The sequence below is a fragment of the Sitophilus oryzae genome, unplaced genomic scaffold (assembly GCF_002938485.1).
Source record: "Sitophilus oryzae breed Bouriz unplaced genomic scaffold, Soryzae_2.0 scaffold_937_pilon_pilon, whole genome shotgun sequence".
Taxonomy (NCBI): domain Eukaryota; kingdom Metazoa; phylum Arthropoda; class Insecta; order Coleoptera; family Curculionidae; genus Sitophilus; species Sitophilus oryzae.
Window position 1 is genome coordinate 577,355 of NW_022147569.1, and position 27,276 is coordinate 604,630.

The 27,276-nt window shown below is 30.3% G+C and overlaps 1 protein-coding gene and 1 long non-coding RNA gene across 2 annotated transcripts in view; one reads left to right on the forward strand and one right to left on the reverse strand.

Annotated features, from left to right (window-relative positions):
• LOC115890887 (serine/threonine-protein phosphatase rdgC) overlaps positions 1-27,276 on the forward strand; it is a 494,608-nt gene that overhangs the window by 459,354 nt on the left and 7,978 nt on the right. Inside the window, exons 12-13 of the mRNA XM_030911238.1 lie at positions 10,635-10,820; positions 25,407-25,659. Of these exons, the coding sequence (XP_030767098.1) occupies positions 10,635-10,820; positions 25,407-25,659 (439 nt within the window). The remainder of the gene's footprint in view (positions 1-10,634; positions 10,821-25,406; positions 25,660-27,276) is intronic.
• LOC115890889 lies at positions 17,267-18,443 on the reverse strand. The gene is made up of 4 exons (XR_004051723.1): positions 18,279-18,443; positions 18,123-18,204; positions 17,811-17,933; positions 17,267-17,740 (listed from the first exon to the last, which is right to left on the reverse strand). It is a non-coding gene; the product is annotated as an uncharacterized LOC115890889 (long non-coding RNA).

Below are 27,276 nucleotides of genomic sequence, written 5' to 3' on the forward strand. Positions count from 1 at the left end.
CTTAATGAATAAATTTAACAAACTACATGTGTCAATACAGGGTGGTATATTGAATATTAGTGGTGCTAGAGAGTCGGTTAAATGGGGAAAGAATTGCAGTTTTTTGACGATAACCATATGCGCCTTTTGGATTTTTGAAAAGTTTATGGATAACTAGATATTTCGAAAAAGAAATTCGGCTATTTTAAAAGTGCTCTCAATTCCATTATAATCTATTTTAGATAAAAAGTTTTCAAATACTTAAAAGTTGCAGAGAATTACATCCTTAACGAGACTGCATTCTCTGTTTTTTTTTTCTAAAGTCTGTCATTTTTGATATATGACACAAACATATGTTTTTTCTTTTAAATGGAGAATATAGTTGGCCGTGATTTCATAAAAAAACGTAATTTTTAAGCTCTCCAGCGAAATAAGCTATAATATGTTTTGATATGTCTTGAAAACTGTTCTCGAACAAGTGTAAGTAACGTTCACCGGTCAACGTATTCTCGAAAATGTATGGTTTATGGTTGTTTTAAAACTGTTTTTAAGTCTGGAAGTACTATAAGAAGTGTCCTAACAAAGACAAAACCTTGGTAAACCAGGTACCTTGCGAGTGCGGTGAGTCGTATATTGGAGAGACAAAATGTCTTCTATATGTACGACTTGACGAACATAAAAAACATACTCAAATATGTGAAACAATAAAGTCAGGTATTGCAGATCATGTGTGGTCCAAGCACCACAACATGAAATGGTCGTAAGCCCGGGGTGTCCACAAAGTCACAACCCCATTGGAAAAAGCGCAAATTTAAAGAGGCCGTATATATGCATTTCTAACAATAATAAAATCTTTAGCAATCTAAGTATGGAAATTTTAACAATATGGCAACCACTCATATAATGCTCCAATGCAGGTATTCTTATAGTGGAGTGCTTTGAGCCCTTATGGGATACAAACTTCGGAATTCATTTACTGTGAACGAATTTTTATAAAACTTTTTGCATTGTATTGTTAATAAGATATATTACAAAGTTTACCCATTTAAATTCGTTGCTTTCACTTTAGTATTTAAAAAAAACACACATATACAAATGCATACATACAAAATGACTCCGTATTCCGCAAAAGCTCTGTATCAGGATTCCTATTTGAGATTTTTACTCCAAACCTTTTACAAAATATGTGTTTAATGGTAGTTCACATTTCAAAAATATTTTTATAGGTACAGGGTGAGTCAAATATATACCTATATTTGTTTAGCTCAGTGAATTTGCGATAAAACTCCGGTTCCAAAAATACCTTAATATCATAGAGTATACTAAGAGGGTTTTGAATTATGACTACAACCATGAGGACGTCAATCTAGACGTCCAGGAACCTTCGTATGAGAACTTCCAATCGAGACGATCGACTTATTGTAAGTTTATCGCTAAGGAACCGCCGTTTGTCAGCTTTTCAAATTGATAATGAATTGCACTTAAGAAACGTACATATTAACTAACGGACTATAAGAAGAAGATTAAATGAAGCAAATTTTATGCTTCGGGGCCAGAACTTACTAGATGTGTCTTAATGTAAAAATTACGAAAAAATGTTACTGTTTTCTTCAAAAGCGAATATTTCCAACAAAAATAAAGCTAATGAGATGAACCAAAAAACAAACCATCGAGAAAGGATGTATCCAGATGATAAAATAATTTCTTGCTGTTTTACCATATTCCACAGGGTGTTTCAAACTTTCACCAAAATATCAACATTTTGTTTTCCCTCGTATAATTAACAGATGGGGAGTTTCATTTTTAATTTAGAAAAAAATACTAAAAAGTCAAATAACTTCGCTACACACTGCTTAAAAAATCATCAAAATCGGCCCACTAGAACAAAATATATTAACCTTTAAAATACATCAAAGTTTTAAGGTGTCCATTTTTCGTGCCGGTGAATTTTAGTCATATACTTTTCTAATGAAACAAACCTTTATTTTTTTACTAGAATCCAAAAATAAATTAATATACAGGGTGCTACAAATTCGAGGTACGAGCATTGGTATGTCGGAAACCGTATAGATACAAAGATGGTTAAATTGGGGCAAAGTTGCGCTTTGGGATGTTCACCAAGATGCCATCAAAATAGTTTTAAAAATTTCAAGAATTGCTGAGTTTTTTGGAAAAAACGGATTTTTTTGAAAATCAATTTTATTTTTTGTTGTCGTTACCTTTTAGAAAATCAAAAAACTAATTGCACATTGTCATACCCACTTTATTAGCGCTATCGGAGAGTATTTTTAGATTTTTAAATTAGCTGATAATTTGTGAGATACAGAGACCAACTTAATTTTTTTAAATACGGACCTGCATTTTTTATTTCAGCTTTTGAAAGAATTCGTTCTCCTGAGTACAGTGGTATGCCACACTTATTTTTTTTTGTTTTGGACATTTGAACACAATTTATTTAATCTAATTTCAAGTTCGGCTCTGTTATATTTTTAATATTAAATCTATTCAACGTTACAATATTGATGTGAAGTGTTCAAACTTAACAATGACGTGGGGTAAAACATTGAATACGGAAAATCAAATGCAATAAAATAATTAAAAATAATATAAAATAAAATAAATGTAATATAAACAATCAAATAATATCCCTGGAAGATGGATTGGAAATGGCAGAGTAGTATAATTATTGCTAGCGAGGTTGCTGGACTTCTTGCCAAGGAGGGGGGGCATTACTTGACGTGATTTGTAAAAGATAACTCAATATTTTTCAACATTTACAATAAAAAGTACAAAATGCATTCGGAAGTATAAAAAGAAGATATGTTCAAAGAGCGTATAAATAAAATTGAACGAATAATAAATTTATGCAAAAGGAGGGTGGTAACCCTTTCGAACATGTAGAGCATTAAAAACTAGTTTGTAGAAGTTGATTTATTTATAATAACTACGATTAATATTATGCTTAGATTTCAAATTCCACAATAAAAAAGTTAAAAATAATATATTTAAATTGCTGACCTGGATATTATTTTATTTGAATCTTTCAACTGGCTCGATTTCCTTATTCAATATTAATTAGCGCTGATCAATATTGTTCCAATGAATATCATCAGATTAAATAATTCAAAAAACAGAGTCGGACTTGAAATTATTTTAAATAATAATTAAATAGTTTTGTTGCTGTTAAGGTACCCAAAACAAAAAAAAATATAAAGTGTGACATACCATTGTACTCAGGAGACCGATTTCTTTCAAAACCTGAAATAAAAAATGCAGGCCCGTATTTAAAAAAATTAACTTGGCCTCTGCATCTCACAAATTATCAGCTAATTTGAAAATCTAAAAATACTATCAGATAGCCCTAATAAAGTGGCTATGAGAATGTGCAATTAGTTTTTTGATTTTCTAAAAAGTAACGACAGGAAAAAATTAAATTAGTTTTCAAAAAAATCCGTTTTTTCCAAAAAACTCAGCAATCCTTGAAATTTTTAAAACTTTTTTTGATGGCATCTTGGTGAACAGCCCAAGACGCAACTTTGCCCCAATTTAACCATCTTCGTATCTATTACGGTTTCCGAGATACCAATGCTCGTACCTCAAATTTGTAGCACCCTGTATAGGGCGTTCCATTACAAAAAACATAACTTTCATGTGTAAGTTTTTTTGAGGACACCCTATAGAACACTACATAACTTTAGAAAATTACATAAGCTCACAAAATTTCACTTCAATACAAACTTTTGTTCTCCTTGCAAAAATCGCGTTGTATATGTCGCGCCACCCTGTATAATTCGATTTCAATCAAAATTTCAATGATTAGAATATAAGCAGAATAGGTATAGCTTATGCATTAGATTTATTTACTTCAATAAATTTACTTAGAAAAAGAATTAAACAAATCAAAAAATTAAGATTACTAAAATAAAAAATTAAAAGCGACGAAAAAAAAATGGGTAAACATTTTAGTATTTTATCTATAAAACACAATACAGAAGGTTTCACATTAATACATTCACAGTAATTGAATTCGGAGGTAAAAGTCTCTGGACACTCCACTATTAGTGAAAAACCTCATGCTTAACTGCATCCAACTAATTCACGGGTGAATTCTCGGCTCTAGTATTTTTAGCTCAGTAGTTTTAGGATATAGATTAGTTCACACTTGATATCGGTCAGTGATACTTCTGCCTGAAACGTTGCAAAATAAAATAAAGACAATGGAAGTCAGAAATTCTGCGTTGGGAGAAAAATTAAGGTCGTGACACAAGAATGAATTAGAATTTAGAGTAAGTAACTCGCATTTTCATTGGATGACACTGTCATATTTATTTCAAACCAATAATCAACGAGAATATTCGTATAATTTAATAAAATTACCGTAAATCGCTATAAATAATGAAATGGCTGTAATTGAGCTGTAATTTCTGTATTATTAATCCGGTAAATGATGGAGATAAACAATTGTGATTTGATGAAAATTTTATTTTAAGATGAAACTTCTGTTAACAACATTCTGAGAATTCGAATAATGACAAGACAAGTGACAGCTGTCTAAAAAAGACAGCGATTTAAAGTGACAATTTGGTTATGTAAAATTTAGAGAAGAAATACTGGTTGCCTAAGGATTAACATTAATTTAAAAATACATCCCCAGCACATGAATAACGAACAAAACATTTTAACAAAAACAGAACACAAAACGAATTGTTGGTTAGTAGCAGTTAGTAGTAGTCAGAGATACAGATGAGGTAGTATAGAATTATATAATAGAAATAGAATATAATAGAAAATAGAATTATCGTTTTTTAATAAAAATTAAAAAAATTATTATAAAATTATAAAGCTGAAACAGTGTACGGTTCTATATTAACTCTAATTTTTTTGAACTTTATAAAAAGCATTCATAAAAAATATGTATACTTCAATTTAATAGCTGTTAGTAAGAAGTTTCACTTCAAATATGCGCACATAATGCACACACTATTTTTTTTATTTAATAAAACTTATAACTGAATAAACATTAGCGTTTAGGGAAAGTCCTTCAACATACACCAGTTAATAATTCTCTTTCTAATGTAATTAGTTATAAGATTATCATTTAGAGTAAAGATGACCATAAAAAACACAAAGCTTTTATTTTATTAGTTTCCGTAATAATTTATCATTAGTTTGTTTCAAAAAATAAATTCGATTGTAGCAAATACATTCTTCCGTAAGGTTTGAAAAGTTTTTTACTCGAGTGGCACGTACAAGCACTGCCTGCATCGTATTATGCGAATGATTAATAACGTTGTCTCTCTTATTTATCCTAGGTGTTGATGGATTTACATTTAATAATGATAAATGTTTCGCCAGAGGCAGCTTGTATGGATACGAATCCTGTTAAGTAATTTATACGCCAGTATCGGATTTGTAAAGATTTTGTGTCGAGCGTTATTTTTATTAGGGGAGAGCGGGTACAATTGTAACGCGGTACAAATGTAACAGGTACCATAACTTTTTTAAATTCAAATACATTATTATGGCACCTTGTCAGTTATTCAAGTTCCAGACTCAGTACAATCTGACGACAGTTGAGACTTTTGCAATGGTGCAGTGACATAACAATAGAGCTATATCTATTTATCGAAACAAAAGCAAAACTTAAGCCATTTTATCAGTTTTTAAATAACTATCATGTCTGATAGTTTACAGTAAATGTAGGTATATACTTTTGTAGCCTATGCATGTATATTTAACATGATATGGTTCAGTTTAAGGTAAATTTTGCTCTAGTTTTTTAATTTCAATAAAAGTGCAGGGTTGTCAGTTCGGTACAATTGTAACAATTGCAAAGGGTACTTTTGTAACATGTTACAATGATACCTACCCATTGTTTCGTTAGATGTACTCATTTTTTTAATTAACATGCCTAAGTAAAAATAATTAATAGTGATAAGGGACCTACAAAACAACTTATAAAAAGAGCTGCGGGTTTGGTTGTGAACGAAAATCTTGGATTTCGACAAGTTGCTAGAAGTTTGGACCTCTGTCATGTAACACTTTTCCGTTATTTAAAAAAAATACAAGCTGGTGAAACTCCTAAAGTGGTTACAATCCACATACTCGAATTTTATCCCCCGAACAAGAAAAAGCATTTTTGGAAAAAAGGGAAATTCGCAAGTTGATATTTTTTTAAAGTTTTTAATTATCTTGTTTTTAATATTGTATTTTTTATAGGCGCATTAGTTTTTTTTAGAACGCTGTTTGAAAAATCTACGATTGTGACTAGGTTAGAATTATTCTTAGAAAAAATTCTATAGAATAGGTATAACTTTTGAAGATTGTTGTCTGCACCAGTTTTTTCACATATTGTAAATAAAAGTTGGCATTCATTTTCTAGCAATTATTATTATTTGAATGCATCCAAATCATATCTTAACGTTTGTCAGATTCTAGGAGCTAACATTTTATTTGCTTCAGATGAAAAATCAATATACTAAACACGTTACATTTGTCCCTCCTCTATGTTACAACTGTACCACCGCGGGGTACAATTGTAACACATGTCATCACACCACTGTTGCCTTTTTTAAGACTACATAGGTGAATATACCTTCGATTTCTTATGTGCATTTTGATGATAAATGTCTAGGCTATCTAAAGATAATATGTACACTTCGCGAAATTTCTCATTCTATTTTTGAAAAATAAATTTCTAAAAACTGTTACAACTGTACCCGCTCTCCCCTAGAGGAAAAGTAAAATTCTCTTTTAATTCTTAGATTTTATTAAATTTAGTTTAAATTTATAATCTTTTAGGCGTCTATTTTAAAGTTTTTGCCACAAAAGATTAGGAGTAGAATCTTTGAATAAGAAGACTAAGGAAGGAGCATATCAAAAATCTTAGGTAAACCGCGATGGGCCTCAAATATGGCCGACTTAAATTCCGGTTTATCAGTGTCGTTCTAATTTTATTTAAAAAATGTAAAACTATGATGTAGGGTAGACGTGGGGTAGACTCAATAATTTGTTGTTTTATTTTACGTTGTGAATAAATGTTGGTAGTTTTGTTATAAAAATATACAATTCTAATAAAAATAGATAAGTTATAATAAGTATTTATTACCACAAACATCCGATACGCTACTGAAGCAGGTAAGTCAAATTAACGTATCTAAATTCTTTGACATCTAATCTTTGACAAGTAATAAATAAAAGCTAAAATGCAAGAAAAATATATAATTTAGTTAATTTAAGTGAATTTCATAAATGATTTTACGGTTTACTACACGTATGTATAATATAGTCACTTACTAGAGAAAAGTTGTTCCATTATTTCACTCAATTTTTGCCGAGATCTACCGCACGCTACACAACCAACTATTTTAGAGTCTTTTTCGATAAATCGCGATAGTGTCACTGTTAATTTAAGTGCTGCCATAATTTCCATCTAGATTTACTACCTTTATACAACTATCAGTAGTAGAATAAATAATAAATAACATAAAATAAGCTCCGTAAAGACTGACAAATCCACAAAATTTCAAATCAAATTCAAATGTGTCAAATGAATCGTCAAACAGAACTGTGAAGGATCCTTAGAGTGCGTTTATGGTGCTTTTTCCGCCCACCATGCATGAATACATGGATAGCATTATGCTCCTTCCTTAGTCTTCTTATTCAAAGAGTAGAATTCACAGAGTACTGCATACTCAGGAAGGTATTTTGTTATTTCTGTTGAAGTTTTGCAATAACTACATCTGTGGTCTGCTGCACTCCATTTTTTAGTTATATCCCTATATCATATATACGTGAATAACTAAATCACTATGGAAACTGTTGCAAACATATCAACGACTTCCATTTATCTTCTTTTTTGTGTTGCAAACGCGGTGCTTCTACTTTATCTATCTTGGTCGAGGACCTATCGTCCACGAGCCAAATTTGAACATTAATTTAAAAAAATTAATTTGTAAAATGCACATATTTGATCATTAAATTAAATGTTTACTGTCAGAAAAATTAAATTTTATAAAAAATACATATAGCCACTCCGTACAAATATCAATATTCTTAGGAAATCTAACCAGAAAGCAAGCCATGTGGTTTAATATAAATAAAAGAACAACTGAAAGCTTTAATTGCCTATGAAAAGATCATTCTTGTACCTTTATACTAGAACTATCACGCCAAACACTTTCTAGTAATTTTTACGAGTATTTAGAAAGTCCAATGAAAAAAAAAATAGAAATATAATTGCACAAACTTAAAAATTAACTTCTCACTGAACACACTCGCATCCTTGGCTATATAAAAGCGGCCGATAAAAGAGTAATTAATACAATTTTTAAAATAAAAACTCCAAAACTTAAACCTTAACACTAAAATAATTTCCAAAACGATTTCTGATTTAATTCTTTATTCCGAAACAGAAAAAGACTTAAGCCATTAAAAAAAGGCTTAAATATTTTAAAATATTTATGTCATTTTAGAAAGAACTTAAATCTTTTAAGGTCTTTATTAGTGGATATCAATAAGGATACTGACAACAATAAACCCTAACAATGGCCTCCTTTAATTTGACGAGATATACAGGGTTGTTCACCACATACGACACGGGGTATTGTAGCTAAACGATGAGATTTTTACAAATTGTAAGTTTTGGGTTCGATGAAGGACTATTAGAGCTACAATTTAAAAATAATTTTACAAGATACAGAGTGTCCCAAATAAGTAAAAAATATCAAAGTTGTATTTTTTTAAATGGAACACCCTGTATATTATTACATTTTTAGTTTCTACGATTAAAATAAAGGTAAATTTGATTACGATTTATTATACTTAAACCTTACCGTTTTTGAAATATTTTCAATTTTGTGAAATTGCAGTAAAAATTTTAAGGCTTCATTTCTCCAAGGGTATCAAAGTTTTTAATACTAAATATTTACTGTAGTTTATTTACTGATCAGTTATTATGCTGCAATAATAAAAATAATACTACCTTATACAGAGTGTCTAAAAATTTATTTTAAATAATTATTAGCTTCAAACGGCAATAACTTGTTTAATTTAAATGGAACGCCCTGTATATTTTACGAGAATCAGATGCACAATTTAATTGTCTATCAAATTATATTATACCATTTTTTACCTATCTCTTTAAGTTTCCGTAGAAAATGCATTTTCTTGTAATTTAGAACTTATTTATCAATATACCCATGGACTATTGACATTTTAGATTATTTTTAAAGATGTACCAAATTTTTAAAGAGTACAGATACTAATATTGTCGATATAATTCGTTTATTTCATTAAAAATAAAAAAACTGTTTAAATATTTGTTAAAAGGACCAATTAATATGATTTCAGTATTCAAACTACATTAACTGACTGTTTGCGTTGATTAATAATAATTGCTCCAAATACTAAAAAACTGAATTTTGTATGGGCATTAGACAGTGTGATAAAAAGTAACACCTTAAAAATGATATTTCATTTTTTAATAAATGCGTATTTATAACAACAGAGACTTTAATTTGATAACTTATTATTATACCGTATGATCGAGAAAAAACGGCGTCAGCGATGGCTATGGAATGAAGATCGCTGTCATTTTATATGTAAATTTATATGGGAAATGTCATTGATGTTCATTTCCCAGCCAACTGGGCGCCGTTTTTTTTCGATCATACGGTATTGATTTCTGACTCAAATCCACATTTATTTATAATAATTTATTAACGAACACAATTAAGTATGTAATTAATTAATATATGGGCGGAAATAATGGTGTTATATTTAATTAATGGTATACTCTTTTATAAAGATTTAAATAGTTTTCTTTTTGCATACAAATGGGCTAGTAATATTATCGTTTTGCTAAAAACGATAATATTACTAGTCTGTACATTTTGTACATTTGTTGCTTTAAAAACAATCTAAAATGTCAATATTCCATGGATATATTGATAAATGAGGTCTAAATTATAAGGAAATGCATTTTCTACGAAAACTTGAAGGATAGGTAAAAATGGCATAATACAATTTGATAGACAATTTAATTGTGCATCTGATTCTCCTAAAATATACGGGGCATTCCATTTAAATTAAAGAAGTTATTGCCGTTTGAAGCTAATAATTATTTAAAATAAATTTTAGACACTCTGTATAAGGTAGTAAAGTTTTTATTATTGCAACACAATAACTGATCAATAAATAAACTTCATTAAATATTTAGTATTAAAAACATTGATACCCTTGGAGAAATGAAGCTTTAAAATTTTTACTGCAATTTCACAAAATTGAAAATATTTTAAAAACGGTAAGGTTTAAGTATAATAAACCTTAATCAAATTTACCTTTATTTTAATCGCAGAAACTAAAAATGTAATAATATACAGGGTGTTCCATTTAAAAAAATACAACTTTGATATTTTTTATTTATTTGGGACACTCTGTATCTTGTAAAAATATTTTTAAATTGTAGCTCTAATAGACCTTCAACGAACCCCAAACTTACAATTTGTAAAAATCTCATCGTTTAGCTACAATACTCCGTGTCGTATGTGGTGAACAACCCTGTATATTTTTTAAACCTATATACCTACTTAAAATTTTGTCAGTTTACTTCTAGCTATATTGAATATATTTCATTGTTTTGTTGTTTCTAACAGGTATTTGACATATTATGGTCTGACCCTCAAGATACAAAGGGATGTATACCGAACACTCTACGAGGTGCTGGAACATATTTCGGGCCTGACGTCACCAAGAAATTTTTGGAAGAGAATAGACTGTCCTTCGTAGTCAGATCTCATGAATGTAAACCAGATGGCTATGAAATGTCACATAATAATTTAGTAAGTTGATTTTATTTATAAGTAATTTTTAATCATAAAATTTCTGTCAGCAGAAAGGTACTGTTGAAACCTATTTTTTATATGTTATTACATATGTAGGGTCTAGGGAAAAAACTTGAATAGCGCCAATTTCTTAATTTTAGGATTTTACAATATTATAATAGGTCTAACTGGTCCCTACAAAATGTATTAACTCTGCAGGGCAATAAGTTGCTAAATCCTATGGAATATGCCTAGTAAAAATATAGAATACACGGAAGGAACCTGATAACATTCACACATTCACACCTAACGGAACACTCCTGTAAAATTAGCATAATGTCGCTTATCTTGTTTTTCCCTTGAACACTTCATATGATAAGTCACAGCTCGGAATGCCTACTACCATAAATCAACAGAATAATTAAGGTAGCATGGAGTATTTATAGAAGAAACTCAATCATATTCAAATCTAGAATGCCACTTTATCTAGCCCACGGCCAGACAGAAAGCGTTTTTCGCGTTTTTAGCGTGGAGCGTCTTTAGCGACTAAAACAAAATAACAGGATTATATAGGAGTGGCCACACCAAAAGCGTGTAGCGTTCGGCGTATCTCGCAAAAAACGCAAATAAAAACAAATCAGTTTGTTTCCTGTAGCGTCTTTAGCGTTTTCTAAGATGAGACCCCGTCATAGGCGGACGTTATATTTAATAATACAATAAAAATAAATCAAATAGTAGGCATTTTTTTTTTTTCATTTTAGGGTATTATCACAGATAACACATAATCCAGATGGCCATTGCTTACGGAACAGCATGTTTTCGATGAGACAGTTCCCTATTAATGACACAGAGGGCGCCTATAGCCAAATCTAATAATATTTTTAAAACGAACGAATTTGGAGCCACACCACGGCCACGCGATGTGAAGCGACGTAGCCGGTTGTTCACATTTATAAGCAAATTCCCGGTCAAACCCAGGGAAAATGTATATTCGGACTTTAATACTAGACAATTGGATATGAAAATACTAGTCGCAGTGGATGTTTGAAAGTCACAATTTCTAGATGCATACCATATATGCTATTTATAGCCATGAAATTTATAATTTAGATTTTATTTTTATTATTTGTCTCTTAATATTCATTAGCTGAAAATAAGGGTAAAGGTTATCTATATAGTAATAAATAAAATTTGGCACATAGGTTCCTTAAGTGATGTAAATGAGCACTAAGAAGGGATTTTTTGAAAATTCGACCGCTAAGGGGGTGAAATTAGGGATGAAAAGCTGCATAAAAATTTGTTAAAATCTGGTTTAAGAGTATGAAATTTTTCACGAGTGCTCCTTGACTGACGTAATTGAACACTAAGGGGCAATTTTTGGAAATTCGCTCGTTAAGGGGGTGATATGGGGGGTACTTTTGTATACAAAAAAAAGCATGTCCTAGGACTACGAAATTTTGCACAGAGGTGCCTTAAGTAGCGTAACTTAACAGTTCGATTATACAAAGCGATTTTAGGAAATTCTTCTACTAAGGGGTGAAACTGGGGGTGAAATTTTGTATACTTTTTTAAAATTAGTCCGAGGAGTTTGAAATTTGGAAATTGTTAATTAAGTGACGAAAGTGAGTACTCAGAAACGAATTTTGGACATTCATCCCCTAAGAAATAAGGGATGAAAATTGGTATAAAAATTTGTCAAAATCGGTTTTAGAAGTATGAAATTCTGCGTAGACGTTCCTTATGTAACTTAATTTAGCACTAAGAGGCAATTTTAGGAAATTTTCCCTCTAAGGGGGTGAAATGAAGGGTGAACGTTCTGAAAAAAAATCTGTCCTAGAAGTATGAAAATTTGCACAGAGGTTCATCAAGTGATGAAAGTTATACTCAGAAGCGAATTTTGGGCATTCATCCCTTAAGAAATAAGGGATGAAAATATGTACAAAAATTTGTTAAAATCGGTTTTAGAAGTATAAAATTGTTCGCAGACGTTCCTTATATAAGGTAATTTAGCACTAAGAAGCAATTTTTCGAAATTTTCCCTCTAAGGGGGTGAAATGAGGGGTGAACTTTCTGAAAAAAATCTGTCCTAGAAGTATGAAAATTTGCACAGAGGTTCCTCAAGTGATGAAAGTGAGTACTCAGAAGCGAATTTTAGGCATTCGCCCCATAAGAATTAAGGGATGAAAATTTGTACAAAAATTCATTAAAATCGGTTTTGGAAGTATGAAATTTTGCGCAGACGTTCCTTATGTAACGTAATTTGGCACTCAGGAACAATTTTTGGAAATTCGGCCTCTAACGGGGTGAACCGTTTTTGTAACGGAATACCCCCTTTATTAATTAATTTTTAGATTCTAAGAGAAAAATAAAGGTGTATTTTATTAGGGAAGTATATGACTGAAATGTAAGGTTTTAGACTTACTTAAGATTTTGAAGAACAATTTTTAAATTTCAAGAAAAATACCTAAATTGGAATTTACTCTATTGCACTTTAAATCAAATTAAAACCTGACCCATAAAGTTATACAGGGTAGGGCAAAATTAATGCTGAACATTGGTATAACCTGTATAACTCCTTTAATACCCACCCTATATAACTCCTTTAGTTTAATTGAATCACCCAGAATATTATTCCGATATTCAATGGGAAATTCATGTCACTTCCAAATACTATTAAGGTTGCCGGCCTACCCCTCAAACAAAGATTTTCCTAGATATTTTCATTTCTATGATTTAGTGTGAATAGATCTGTATTATTTGATAAAATCTAGGGTGGCTGTGATATGTCTGACGTTACTTCAACATAGCTGTCAAATTAGTTCAACTTTAGCAACTAGTTATCATTTTGTGTCAGTTCGTCAGTTGAAACAAAAAAAAATCTAAGAAATTTTCCGAAAATAGAAACTTATCCTACATCAGAGAGAATTGATATGATTCTATTAGTTAGCTCCTGATTTTATCTATTCTGGGCTTTTTTATTTGATTAACATATATCAAATAAAAAAGCCCAGACTAGACAGTGTTAACAAAACTCGACCAAACCAAACCAAACTATTGTCTGAAACTGCATTTTTTTACTTACTAAATATGAATTTTACTTTGTTTTGTTGATCTTTGAAAGGTGTATAAAGTCGAATCATTTTAGATTGGACATTTAAATTTTATGGGATTTTCGGGATCCCGGAATTTAATATCGGGATTTCGGAGATAAACATACACGCCGCACAGTGCTTCGTCCCATGGACAAAAATCAAAAAATAAGTTAAAATTTACTAATATCTGAATATATAATTTTATACTTATAGCAATGCTCAACCATCCTGTATATTATTTTTCATAAACAGCGTTTTTGTTAGCAAATATTTTCACTAAAAATAAATTTTGCGATCATTACCTCATCAGTGAAAAGAATAACATTCATAGTAGTTATGTATAATACGTACATATATTATGGAGTTAAACATGTACGTACTTAATTGAAAGCCACTATGGCTATTGTTAAACAAGGTATGTACTTTAAATTTATTTCTAAACAAGTTCGTGATTGTTTAGTTTTTATTTATTTTTTAAGATGATTCTTAAATGGGTATAAAAATTTTACGTTTTCAAACTTCAAAAAGGCATTTAAAAAAAACATATCAAAACATATCGTATTTATTGAATATTTTTGTTGCCATATTCATACACTTTTAATTTCTGTATAGTTCACCTGCGTCTGCTTGCGACGAACTTTATTTTATAATACTTTTCAGATGGAGTAAAATTGATAAGCAATGCCGAATCTGGCTAATACTTGGCTTGATCATAAGGACAAGAACTCAAAATTATTTGTATTTCAAAAAATATGTTCTTATTAGATATTGATAAACCTTCCAGTCAAATGAGACACCACTTGTGCCTGAAAAAGTCCACTATGTTGGAGCGGAACGTCGCATAAAAAAAGTATCCATCTTTCAATTTATTATAACATCTCATACCCAAGAAAAGGAAAAAATAATATATGGATATGGTCTATTAAAGAGGTAACTATTAACATCCGAACCCCTCATACCGACAAAATGAACAGTAACAACGCGAAAAAGTAACATATTAGAAAATGATGTACAGAAATATCTTATATATGAGGATACTTCATCTACCTGTGATTTGGATACTATAAATTTGGAAGATTCTGTCAGCAGTGATTCTCCTGAATCAGAGTAGTTACGATCTATGCATTTTGTTGTCCTAAAGTAAATTTATAGTATCTTAAGTTTTTTTTTTTTAATTAAATATAACATTAATGTTTCTTTTTCATTAAAGAAAAACATTTTTATCTTATATTAGGCTTATATTGTAGGAATCATGTTCTAGTGTTATTTCAATTCTTTTTTATCACAGGAATTTATTTAATACTTACACCGTTTTCATACTATAACTTATTATTTGCTTAGATGGAACACAGCTCCAACATTATTATTATTTATAAGATTTTTTTCATAAACGTGGGACTAAGAACATCATCATTTAGTACAATGAGAGTACTCATCATTTGTGTCAAATAAACCTAGTTTGAATAAATTGCTTACAATAAAAGAGAAGTTTTGGATTTTTGTCCTCTAGAGCCATATGTTCGAAGCACTGTGCGCCGCCGGGATCCTGGGAGTTTTTACATACCTATTAAACGACAGCGATCTTCATTTCCAAGCCCACTCCCATGCCTTTTTTTTTCTATCGTACGGTATATTCACTGACTGCATTACCTACTTATAATTTATAACAGTTTATATTCACTGATTCATTTATAATTTGTATCCACATAATATTACTTGATTTATCCATCGTAAACTTTGCATAGATATAGAAATATAACGATGGACAACTCTTAATGTGTTAAATTATACCCTACGATCGAAAAAAAACGGCGTCCGATTGGTTTGGAAATGACGATCGATGACATTCCCCATATAATTTTACATATCAAATGACAGCGATCTTCATTTCATAGCCATCGCTGACGCCGTTTTTTTTTCGATCATAAATGGTAAAAGCCATCGATCACCATTTCTAAGGTAACTTAACGCCGTATTTTTACATACAAAATGTGCAAAAAAATTCTATATGAATGAACTCACAATTTTCTATCCACTTTGTACATAAATTAGGATCTCTTGACGCATGAACGTCAAACACTGTGAACTTAAACACATGTACACCTGATTTCCGAGAAATCTCACAATTGTAAAATTGACACTTATTACCAGACATTTTAATAATAATTATCACTAATCACACAGTTGTAATCAAAGACAATCAAAGGTATATAGTATATTACCATCACAGATTACCATATATTACCCGGCTTTTAAAATATCCGTTAAAAACAAAAAACAGTAACGACATATCTAAATATTCTATCCTTGTCGCATATGGTTCGTTCCTGTATTATTCTGTGATAAGGGAAGGAATAGAGATTTTCTGTGATAAGTGGTAAAGCTAGGTTTTCATATGTACAAATTTGGCAAACTTTCCAGGAAATTCGGTCTTATTTTTATTATAAAATTATTTATCATAAACAAATTTATTGTAAAAAAAAAATTTGAACGTATATTCAAATTTTAAACGTTTCAATTAATAAATAACGTAAATCACTTTTAAATTAAATTTAAGAAAAAAAAATCAAAATTAATAAAACGTAAATCACTATAACAAATCATTATTTTAATTTCAAATTTATATTTCGAAGTTATATTACAAGTTATTTACTGTTGTCTTAACAGAGTATATCAAGACAAATGCGAAACTTTAAGGGGTGTATTCTTTGTTATTTGTCAACATTTTTAAAATAAGCTGAAGAGGTTGAAATAAACTATTTCTAATATTCGTTAATTTGACAAAAAACTGGAGCAACGGTATGGAAAAAATGGTTAGATTTGTATATTTAGAACGTTTTTATGACTTGCAATTTTTCCATTAAATTCATTATTTGAAGTTAAAAATAAAATGTAAATCATTATGTATTGGGACCAAAAAAATATTTTAGCAAAGAAGCTGTTCGCCTTAAAAACAGTTTTATTTTCTACTACTGTAAAATATTTTTACAAACGACATATAAAGATAATTGATCGACAAACATGTTTTAAGCTACCCTTCCTAAATCTTCCTTAAAATAAAAAGATTAACAGATGGGAATACATATTATACCGTATGATCAAAAAAAAACGGCGTCCAGTTGGCTGGGAAATGGCAATCGATGACATTTCCCATATAAATTTACATTTAAAATGACAGCGATCTTCATTTCATAGCCATCGCTGACGCCTTTTTCGATCATATGGTATATCAAATAAAGTATTATTAGAAAAGCTCACTAGATTGTTTTCTAGTAAAAAAGACCTTATTTTGTCACAACAGGTGACATTTTTTTGTTTTAAATCAAGTAGGTTTTAAAAAAACTACAATAGGTAAAAAAGTTTCTAAACAAATAGAATATCCAAATTAATTTATTTCCAATGACAATAATGTGTAAGTTTGTAATTAAAGTTAGTTAATAAGAATAATAGGTGTAGTATATTTCAACATCATTCACTGGTTTTAAAAACATCAAAAAATATGCATGTGTTTTCATAGTATAAATATGAATTGTTCCTTACGTTAGTTCTTATTGATATAAAAGCAAAAAAGTATAAAAATTAAAAGCTGCAATTTTATTAAAAATATGTTATTCTAACACATATTTTTTTAACTGTAATGTTCTAAATTGATCAAAATATAAATGTTATTTTTTTCCTAGGAAAAATAAAACTTCATAACTTAATTTTCATAAATAAATTTATTTCTATTAAATTTTATAGAGCAATTTGTATTACAGTTTTATTTCACATATTTTGTAATACTGCTTCGGTGCAGTGCCCCATTGCTATCTGTGAGTTCATTTAAATTATGACGACATTACTGATCTAGAAGATAAAAATGTACCTAAGTACCTTAATATTATAATCAAAGATGGCTAATTTTGTAAATTATTACCTATAATGGTTAGATGAGTTATGAATGTAAACTTCTTTATGCTGGTTTCTTGAAGTTAGGTGATATTAATTATCTTCGCATCATCATGGGCTCTAATCAACTGTAGAGTATTCGTCAATCAACCTGAAATATGTAATATTATTTACTTTATATTTACGAAAAATTATCATTTTCTTTTTATGAAAATTTTGAGTTTAAATTTAAATGTGATTAGAATATACATCAGTATTTAACATTTTATCATAGGTAATATTCTATATATTATCTGTGATTTTATGCTAAAATGTTTAGTTTTGTGAAAATATTACTTACCTATAATATTTAAACGAGTTGCTGAATGTACAATTTGTTTATCACGATGTCAAGTTCTAAATCTTGTATTGGTTGTCTAAAACTGTTTGATTTTGCTTAGTTATATATAGTATCCTATATTTTATTAAACAAACTCAAAATAATGTTTATAATTACCTTCATCAGCCTTCATATCATTAAAGTTATTTTTATCACTTATCATTATCAGTCATTATGTAGTTATTTGTTCATTTGTTGCTCTGTTTGTTGTTGTTTGTTTTCAAAGATCATTTTTGAGGTTAATGTCATATGAAACTTTTCGTAATTAGGCAACTGGTAAATGACGTGGGACGATAAATTAATAGATAATAAGATAATAATAAACGTATTAAGTTAAATATTTATGTATTAATTTAACATATCTATTTCGTGTTTATAAATTACATAATTTTTAATTTGGTATACCTTTAATTTTTTATATTCATAATGAAATGAAATATATTTCGATATAACGTTTGGCAACCACGCAACTGAAGTGCAAACGACATCTGTGCAAGAGAAGCAAAACCTCCCAAAAAAGTGAGAAAAGAAATCTAAAAATTTCAGATTATTCAAATGTCACTCCAATATTTTTCCAAATTGGAGTGAAATTAGGGTGACAATTTTTAACACGTAAGGAGCCATCTGGATTATGTGTTATCTGTGGTATTATCTAAAAATATTTTTATAAAGAACATCTACTGTTTAGGAAGATTCTATTAAATTCAAAAATTTGAAGGAAATGTTTGAAAATGTGGAGTTTGAAATGTTGAAAAAGTAATAAATTAAAAGAATATTTTCTCACGCGTAAAAATTAGTTTTTTTATGTGTAAAAAGTGTTTTTTTCTGCGTAAAAAAGTTTTTTTAACAGAAACGTATAGTTTTTCACGCGTAAAAAATAGTTTTTTACATGTAACAAATAGTTTTTTTACACGTAAAAAATATTATTCTTGGGTAAAAGAGTTTTTTACTAGAAACAATAAGTTTTTCACGCGTAAAAAATAGTTTTTTACGTGTAACAAATAGTTTTTTACACGAAAAAAATATTTTTTTTTGCGTAACCAAAGGTTTTTTACCAGAAACATTAAGTTTTTGACGGTAAAAAAAATAATTTTTTACGTGTAACAAATAGTTTTTTACACGTAAAATTTTTTTTTTGGGTAAAAAAGTTTTTTTACCAAAAACAATAAGTTTTTGACGCATAAAAATTAGTTTTTTACGTGTAACAAATAGTTTTTTACACGTAAAAAATATTTTTTTTTGAGTAAGAAAGGTTTTCTACCAGAAACAATAAGTTGTTGACGCGTAAAAAAAGAGTTTTTAAGTGTAAATAGATTTTTACACGTAAAAATTATTATATACGCGTAAAAATAGTTTTCTACCAGTAACAAATAGTTTTATACGCGTAAAAAATAGTTTTTTACGTGTAACAGTTTTATTCGCATAAAATAATAAAAATAGTTTTTTACGCGTAACAAATGTATTTTTACACGTAATAATTTGATTCACTTTTACAAAATTTGTATTAAAATATGAATATTTTTGATAAACACGTGGACTGCTCACAAATACACGTTGCGTGACTACGTATTTCTAAGCCGTTAACACGTTTTGTTACAACGAGCTCGTGTGTCAGGGCCATATCACTAGTTCGTATATCACGGCCTTGAATTTTTATTCCCAGCGCGCGTAAAGAAGTTTCAGTCCAAAATGTCTCATAAATCATGTCCTAAAATTGCATTAGCTACTAGAAATATTTACTATTCTATTACATAATTATAATTATTTATTATATTATATTATAATTATAACAAGTACTAACCACAAAACTACAACATAAAAAAAACTATACACATATAAACTAAAATTCGTAAAATAAATGGTAAATAATAGTTATTATTTTTACCCACACCACTGGCACTAGCAGTAGATTGTGTTTGTCTCCGAATAATGTCCGGCCCGTCCACAATTCAATCCCAGCATCTTTTAACCTCGTCTCTTCAACGCTAACGGCGCCGATCTAGCCTATCTCTTTCTCACAGGATTGATTGTTGGACGGGCCGGGAATCCACAAGCTTGCGACGTTACTAATTGACATCTTGATAGAAACTGCAGATCTGCTGCGTCTTTTGCGTGTTTTTAATGGACACAACTCGAAAAAAGCGCTTAAAACGGTAAAATCGCAAAAAGCGCTTGAGACGCAAAAAACGCAAAACGCTAAAAACGCTTTCTGTGTGGCCGTGGGCTAAAGAAGAAAACATTCGACCAATGTTTAATACCAGTCATTACATATGCATGTAAAACCTGCATACATAAAAGGGACGTTATACGGAAACTGCAGGTCGCACAACGCTCAATAGAACTAAATACGCTGTGAATAACAAAAAAAGACTGTAAAAGAATAGAGTGGATACGAAAAAAGACCCAGGTAATAGATATCATCCACAAAATCAAATCCCTCAAATGCCAATGGGCAGGACACCTGGCAAGAAGGACCACAAAAATTACGGCATGATACACGAGGAATTAAGAGACCTAGAGGAAGACCGAACTCAGGATGGGACCATGATATTAGAAAATTAGCAGGGATAACTTGCTCCCGCATAGCCAACATTGGGCCCAACTACAAAGAGAGTATCTAAATATGTGAGGGAGGGTACACCATAATTAGAAATGGTTGAATAAGCTGAAAATAATGATGATACAAAAGAATCTAAACCCACATTTGCCCAGGGTTGCCAGCTGTCCGGGATTTCCAGGAAAGTCCCGGATTTTGGTAGGTTGTCCCAGATCCCGGAAAATTATTATACTATTCCGGGAAGCGTCAATCAAATTATAAAATCAAATGTTATAAAGTTCACCGAGAAGTTCGCAATGTAAAAAAATAGATTTAGCTTTGTTCGTTTATATCTATTACAATTTACTTGTTGTTTGTGTTTGTGTCAGTAAAACATGTTTTGACTGTAATTTGTTTTAATTTGACAGTTTCCACACACCCGCAAGTGGGGATAGGTTTTTTTGTCCTTCAGGAATTTGTTGAAAAAAAAACAAGAGTTGCAGGGGTAGTGATTAGAATTAAACACGAGAAAATAGAGTAAAACTTAAATTTATTTTAAACTAGTGAAAAGATACAGTTCCTCTTATAAATGCTAGACAACAACTAACTACTTTCTAACACACGCATCTGGCGAAACCCTTAAAGCCATTGCCAAGAGGCCATAAAACTTTTTCCCAGAAGAAATTAAGATAAGGTCCGCCGACCGAGTGCAAAAGGATCATTTATTGGTTCCTTTTTAAAATGTAAAATATGCATCTTTAAATATTGAATTTCTAACAGAATTTAGCTATACCAATCCGGCAACCCTATCGTTACCTGATTTTTTGGGGGATATTGGTCATGCTGGTCTTAGTCATTTTGTAGGAAAAGCGACAGAGATCTGTATAGGGTGTTCCAAAAGACCTCTGCCATCTCTCGTGGGGAGATTCCTCACGTAAAAATAAGATTTATTTTTAATATCAACATAGGTCCGATTCTGCTTTGTTTCGTAGATACATGGTGTTACAGTCTGAATAATCTTTCGATTTATTATAATTTTCTTCCAAGTACTTTTAGCGTTTCGAATGAAATTTTGAGAGTAAAAGTTACTATAAGTCCTGCATATTTTAACGGTTAAACAGTATCGATAAATTCATCAGGGACGTGCATATGGGTTATCACTGGAATATTTTTCATAAAAAAACATGTGCGCAACTGACTTTTTTCTTTTGATTTGGATTGGAAATCAAAATAGTTTAGGCGGTTTAATGCCAATTATAAGTTATCTCTTGATATTTCGTCGAATTCAGCTTCCTTGATGAGATAAACGCAATTTTATTAATCACAATTCATCACTAAATCACCACAATACACCAAAACACTTTTACTCGAGGCTTTTACTTTTACACTGGACGCGCGTTTCGCTAACCATGTTAGCATCATCAGCAGATGATTATAAACTGAGTTTGAGTTTATAATCATCTGCTGATGATGCTAACATGGTTTGGTTTGGTTTGGTGTAAAACCATTTAGTGTAAAAGTAAAAGTGTTTTGTTGTATTGTGGTTATTTAGTGTTTTATTTTGCTGTGTAACACCAAAGGTTCCAACCCTCAACTGTAATCACAATTCATAAAATTAAAATAAAAATAAAATTAATAGATTATATATTTTACATAATTTATTATTAAATATTATTACTATTAGTTATTATTACTATTAGTCAAACCTGCAGCAATTTGAAATAAAAAAATAATGGTATTTAAGAAAATTATATTATATATAATGTTAAAAAGGTTTAACATCCTGTAATTCTAAAACTATGCATTTCCATATCCATATTTATAGAAACTTTTTTCATATTTCATTTTTTACTTATTTAAATCTGTCGCAAGTTAATGATATTAATGTTTTTAAAGGTTGCTATTAGACTTGGATCAAGGCAAATTAAGTGGCGTACATGCTTTTTTGGAAAAATATTCCAGTGATAACCCATATGCACGTCCCTGGTGAATATGTCAACACTTTTTTGACTTTAAAATATGTCGCATTTATAGTAACTTTTGCCCTCAAAATTTCATTCGAAACGCTAAAAGTACTTATTAAATCGAAAATTAAATTATCTAAATTATATTAAATCAAAAAAATATTAAGAATTTAACACTCTGCAGTTATGAAACAAAGCAGAATCGGACTTATGTTGATATGAAAAATATTTTTTTACCTGAAGAATCTCCCCACGAGAGATGGCACATGTTTTTTAAAACACCCTGTATATATCTTTGAAATATTTATTTTTTCCCAATGACATCTAAATTTATTGAATTGATTGATTATTCTGTAAGGGTGTATTCTATGTTCTGAGATATTTAAATAAATGATAAAACGAAATCAAAAAATTAGGTTGTTTAAAAATATACTAATTGATATTTAGTTTGGTATTATAGTCTAAGAGCTAGCAACGTTTTCGAGAAAGTATTTTAAGACGTCTGGCCATAGAATATACTAACGAAAAAGAAGCCCAAGTTCCTTGTAATAAATCGGTTCCATTTTCGTAACGCCATCTCTCGACATAGTTGACATTTACAGGTTAGCCAAAGGGGTGCGGGGCCGGGGGAATTGTAAAATACACTTTTTTATTTTATTTTTATTCGCTATTTGCAATTTTATTTTTAAAACATATTATCTGAAACAATCACATAATATGTCTTAAAAATAAAATGACAAACGGAAACAAAAGGAATTAAATAATCTGAAAATCTACAAAGTTTATTGATAAAAAAGTTAGGCTATGCAAATTGATATATTAAGTATAACCTCTTTGGTATAACATTGTTAAACAAACATTAACAAATCATAACATATCAGATCATAGAACTAAAAAAGTACTATTACATAAAAACAGGTGATGCAATACTTCAAAATTAATTTTAACATAATATCAAAACCGAAAAATCAAACTGCAAACACAACCACACTTATCACAACAGAAATTAACACACACTTCCGCGGCAAATGACCAAGAAAGACTGATCATTCTGATTGGTCCTGGTCCGGTCGTAGCTCACGTCGTATTGTCGGTAAGCAAAATCCCTGTCAAAAATTTTGACGATCAGCGCCATCACCCGTCATAATTGGGAAACTTTTGCTGGAACCATTTTCAATATTTCACTTACATGGCCCTGCGTCTGGCTCTTTGATATATCTTTTATTATGCTCTCTGGAACAGGGTGCAGGCCGTCTGGCTGCCGATACACGTTGCGTTCACTACTGCGCATCCAAAGATCATCTATTTTTTACTTAGCGCTTTAAATTCTAGTATTGAATGAAAATCGAGCAAGTCTCCATTAGCTCGGCGCGTAGAGCTTTCGCCTATGAAGCGAAGATCAGTGGTTCGATACTGGCTGGGGATGCAACTTTTTTATTTTTTTGCGTTTATATTCTGATAGTAAAGTATTAAATATTTGCTTTTTTTATCACCAGAACGGACAGCGTTTATGGGTTTATGATCCGTAGTGTATATAAGTAGAATTTGATACTTTCATTTGTTTTGAAGGATATTGTGGTAATTAATTATTAGATAGGTTTAGGATGGTCTGGCTGCCGCGCCGGTAGGTTGCGTTCACTACTGCGTATCACATGGGTACAGGGTGTCTCATTTTCGTGCGTTTTTTGGGATTTGGGATATCTGGGATTTCTCGTTTATGAATGGAGATACAATGATGCGTTTTTTTTCACATTTCTTTGCTAGTTTTTTACGTAACTAAATATTCTACCTCTAGATTTGCGCATTTTCTACACATTAACATTAATCAATCTTATTTAAAAAGTATTATTATTCTATTTAATTTAATTTAACCAGATAATTTTGTTTTCCATCGTTATCTTAACAAACTGAACTTAAGATAAACTTGTGTAGCTTTTAGATAACAATCTGTTAAAAAAAGTATTATTAAAATTATTATTAAAATAATAAACAACAACTGAAAAAAATATTTTGAAGAAAGACAGGCAGAAATTACCTTAATTAATAAATAAAAATTAAAAAGCATTAAAATGATAATTTTTATATATTATGTTTAAATATTTAAAATGAAATTATAAACGAGAAATCCCAAAAAACGCATAAAAATGGGACACCCTGTATACATGTGATGCGCAGTAGTGAACGCAACCTACCGGCGCGACAGCCAGGCCCTCTTAAACCTGTCTAATAATTAATTACCACCATAATCCTTCAAAACAAATCAAAGTATCAAATTCTACTTATATACACTACGGATCATAAACCCATAAGCGCCATCCGTTCTGGTGATAAAAAAGCAAATATTTAATACTTTACTATCAGAATATAAACGAAAAAAAAAATAAAAAAGTTGCACCCCCAGCCGGTATCGAACCACTGACCTTCGCTTTGTAGGCGAAAGCTCTACGCGCCGAGCTAATGGAGACTTGTTCGATATTTATTCAATACTAGAATTTAAAGCGCTAAGTAAAAAATAGAGGATCTTCTTTGGATGCGCAGTACTGAACGCAACGGGTATCGGCAGCCAGACTAGGCAGCCAGACTAGGCATGTTGTTCCAGAGAGCATAATAAAAGATATATCAAAGAGCCAGACGTCTTAAAATACTTGTTTTCCCGACGTTGCTAGCTCTCGTACTATTAGTTTTCTTAGTTGTTGTTTATTAATATTAAAATATTATTTTATATAAATGAGAAATCCTTTTCAGATAATCACAATATTTTCCGCGTCGAATTACTATGAAGTTGGTTCCAATAATGGGGCATACGTCAAATTAGTTGGATTGAAGCTTGAACCTCATTTCGTCCAGTACATGGCCAATGCAGGAAGGAAGAAGTTAAATTTCTACCAAAGAATGGGATTGGTGGAGTCTGGAGCCACCAAGGAGCTACAAGCACAAATATTGAATAACCGGTCGATAATAGAAAATGAATTTGCAAAACTTGACCCTGAAAATACCGGTAAAGTAGGGATCTGTTTTTAAAATAGAATAGAAAAGGAAATTTGTTTAGTTTTTAAGAAGCATAATTTCTTGATAATATGGCAACCGAGGTAGTAGATTAAATTTACAAGAAAGAAAACACAAAAAAGATCCAATGGTTCTCAAATTTAATGTAAAAAATATTTTTTTTTCGAAATTTTCAAAGTAAAATAACTTTGTTATTTGTTTTTTTTTGGACTTACTTGAAAAATGGTAAAGAGAATGTTTCTTTTATCGAGATCTACTTCTACTTTATCTTATATTTTATTTTTACGTAAGTATTCCACATTTCAGCCATATGTTAATTTTTTTCATCTTCTATAAAATCAATAGCAACCGTTTCTTGAAGTTGAAGCTATAATAACTGATGGTAGTCCGTTTATTAGTCAAATACACTACTCAAAACAATTATCGCATATTTCAGTAAAAGTAATTACTACATATTTCTTAATGAAGCATGCATTTTTCTGCCGTTCTCTTGTGAGTTTTTTAAAGATAATTAGGGTACGCACTGACATGTAATTTTTAGTTGGCCGACTATTTAGTTGCAGAAGTGGAAACAATACATTCTTATGGAGATCCGCCCAATATTTAATTGCATTGCCGTAGCCTTAGGCTATGCGCTGACAGGCAATTTTTAATCGGCCGTCTATTTAGTTGCGTATTCGTAACCAATATATCCTTATGGAGCCGCGCTCACATGCAATCAACTAGTCGGCCGATCGGCTTTATAAGTATGTATTGTTTTCACTTTTGCAACTAAATAGTCGACCGATTAAAAATTACAGGCCAACTCGTAAACTTATTGTTTCAAATTTCCCTTCACAGTATCCAAACTATTTATAACCGTAAGTCAGGGATTTCAAAGTGTCTTTTCAAATTAATCAACGGGGCACAACAATAAGACGAAGGTTTTTCCCGAACTTTGTAACACCATGTAGAGTGCAGCAGCGGTAGTAGCTATTGCTAAATTAAATCACATTGTAGCCTCATCTTTTGTGAGCAGTTTATTACACATTATCTCTTTTTGTATTGGAGATATGTTGTTTTAAAACGAACGTCTCGGAAAAATACTTCGCAGGCAGAAAGTTTTATGTATAAATAATTAAAGCGACATAGGCGAAAACGGATTTATGAGTATTTGCAATATGAGAAAAGCGGTTGCCAAATTAAAAGATGCCATTATCTGTAACTTTATTTACCTTATTTAAAAAGATGTAGCTCATAAAAGAATAGAGATAATAGATAATTCAAAAAATGAAGTGTTACGTTAGGTTAGATTAGGTTATACATCTAAGATTACAGGAAAGTTTGAAAGTTTTTTTTCCAAAATACCCGTCCTATTTTTTTAAATTTATTGCAAAAACCGAAGTTTTCATTTGCCCCGGTATAAACCCATCTAACGGAAATATATTAGCCATTAAAATAATAAAAAATAATGCCAAAAAAATCAACGAACTAATACTATAATCATAAAAATCGGATTACGAATCAAAAGCTATGAAACATCAAGTTTTAGGGTGGCAGAATTTTATGCTGGGGAGTTTAGTTTATTACAATAAAATTTAAATTTTTGTATCAATACTATTAATTTATT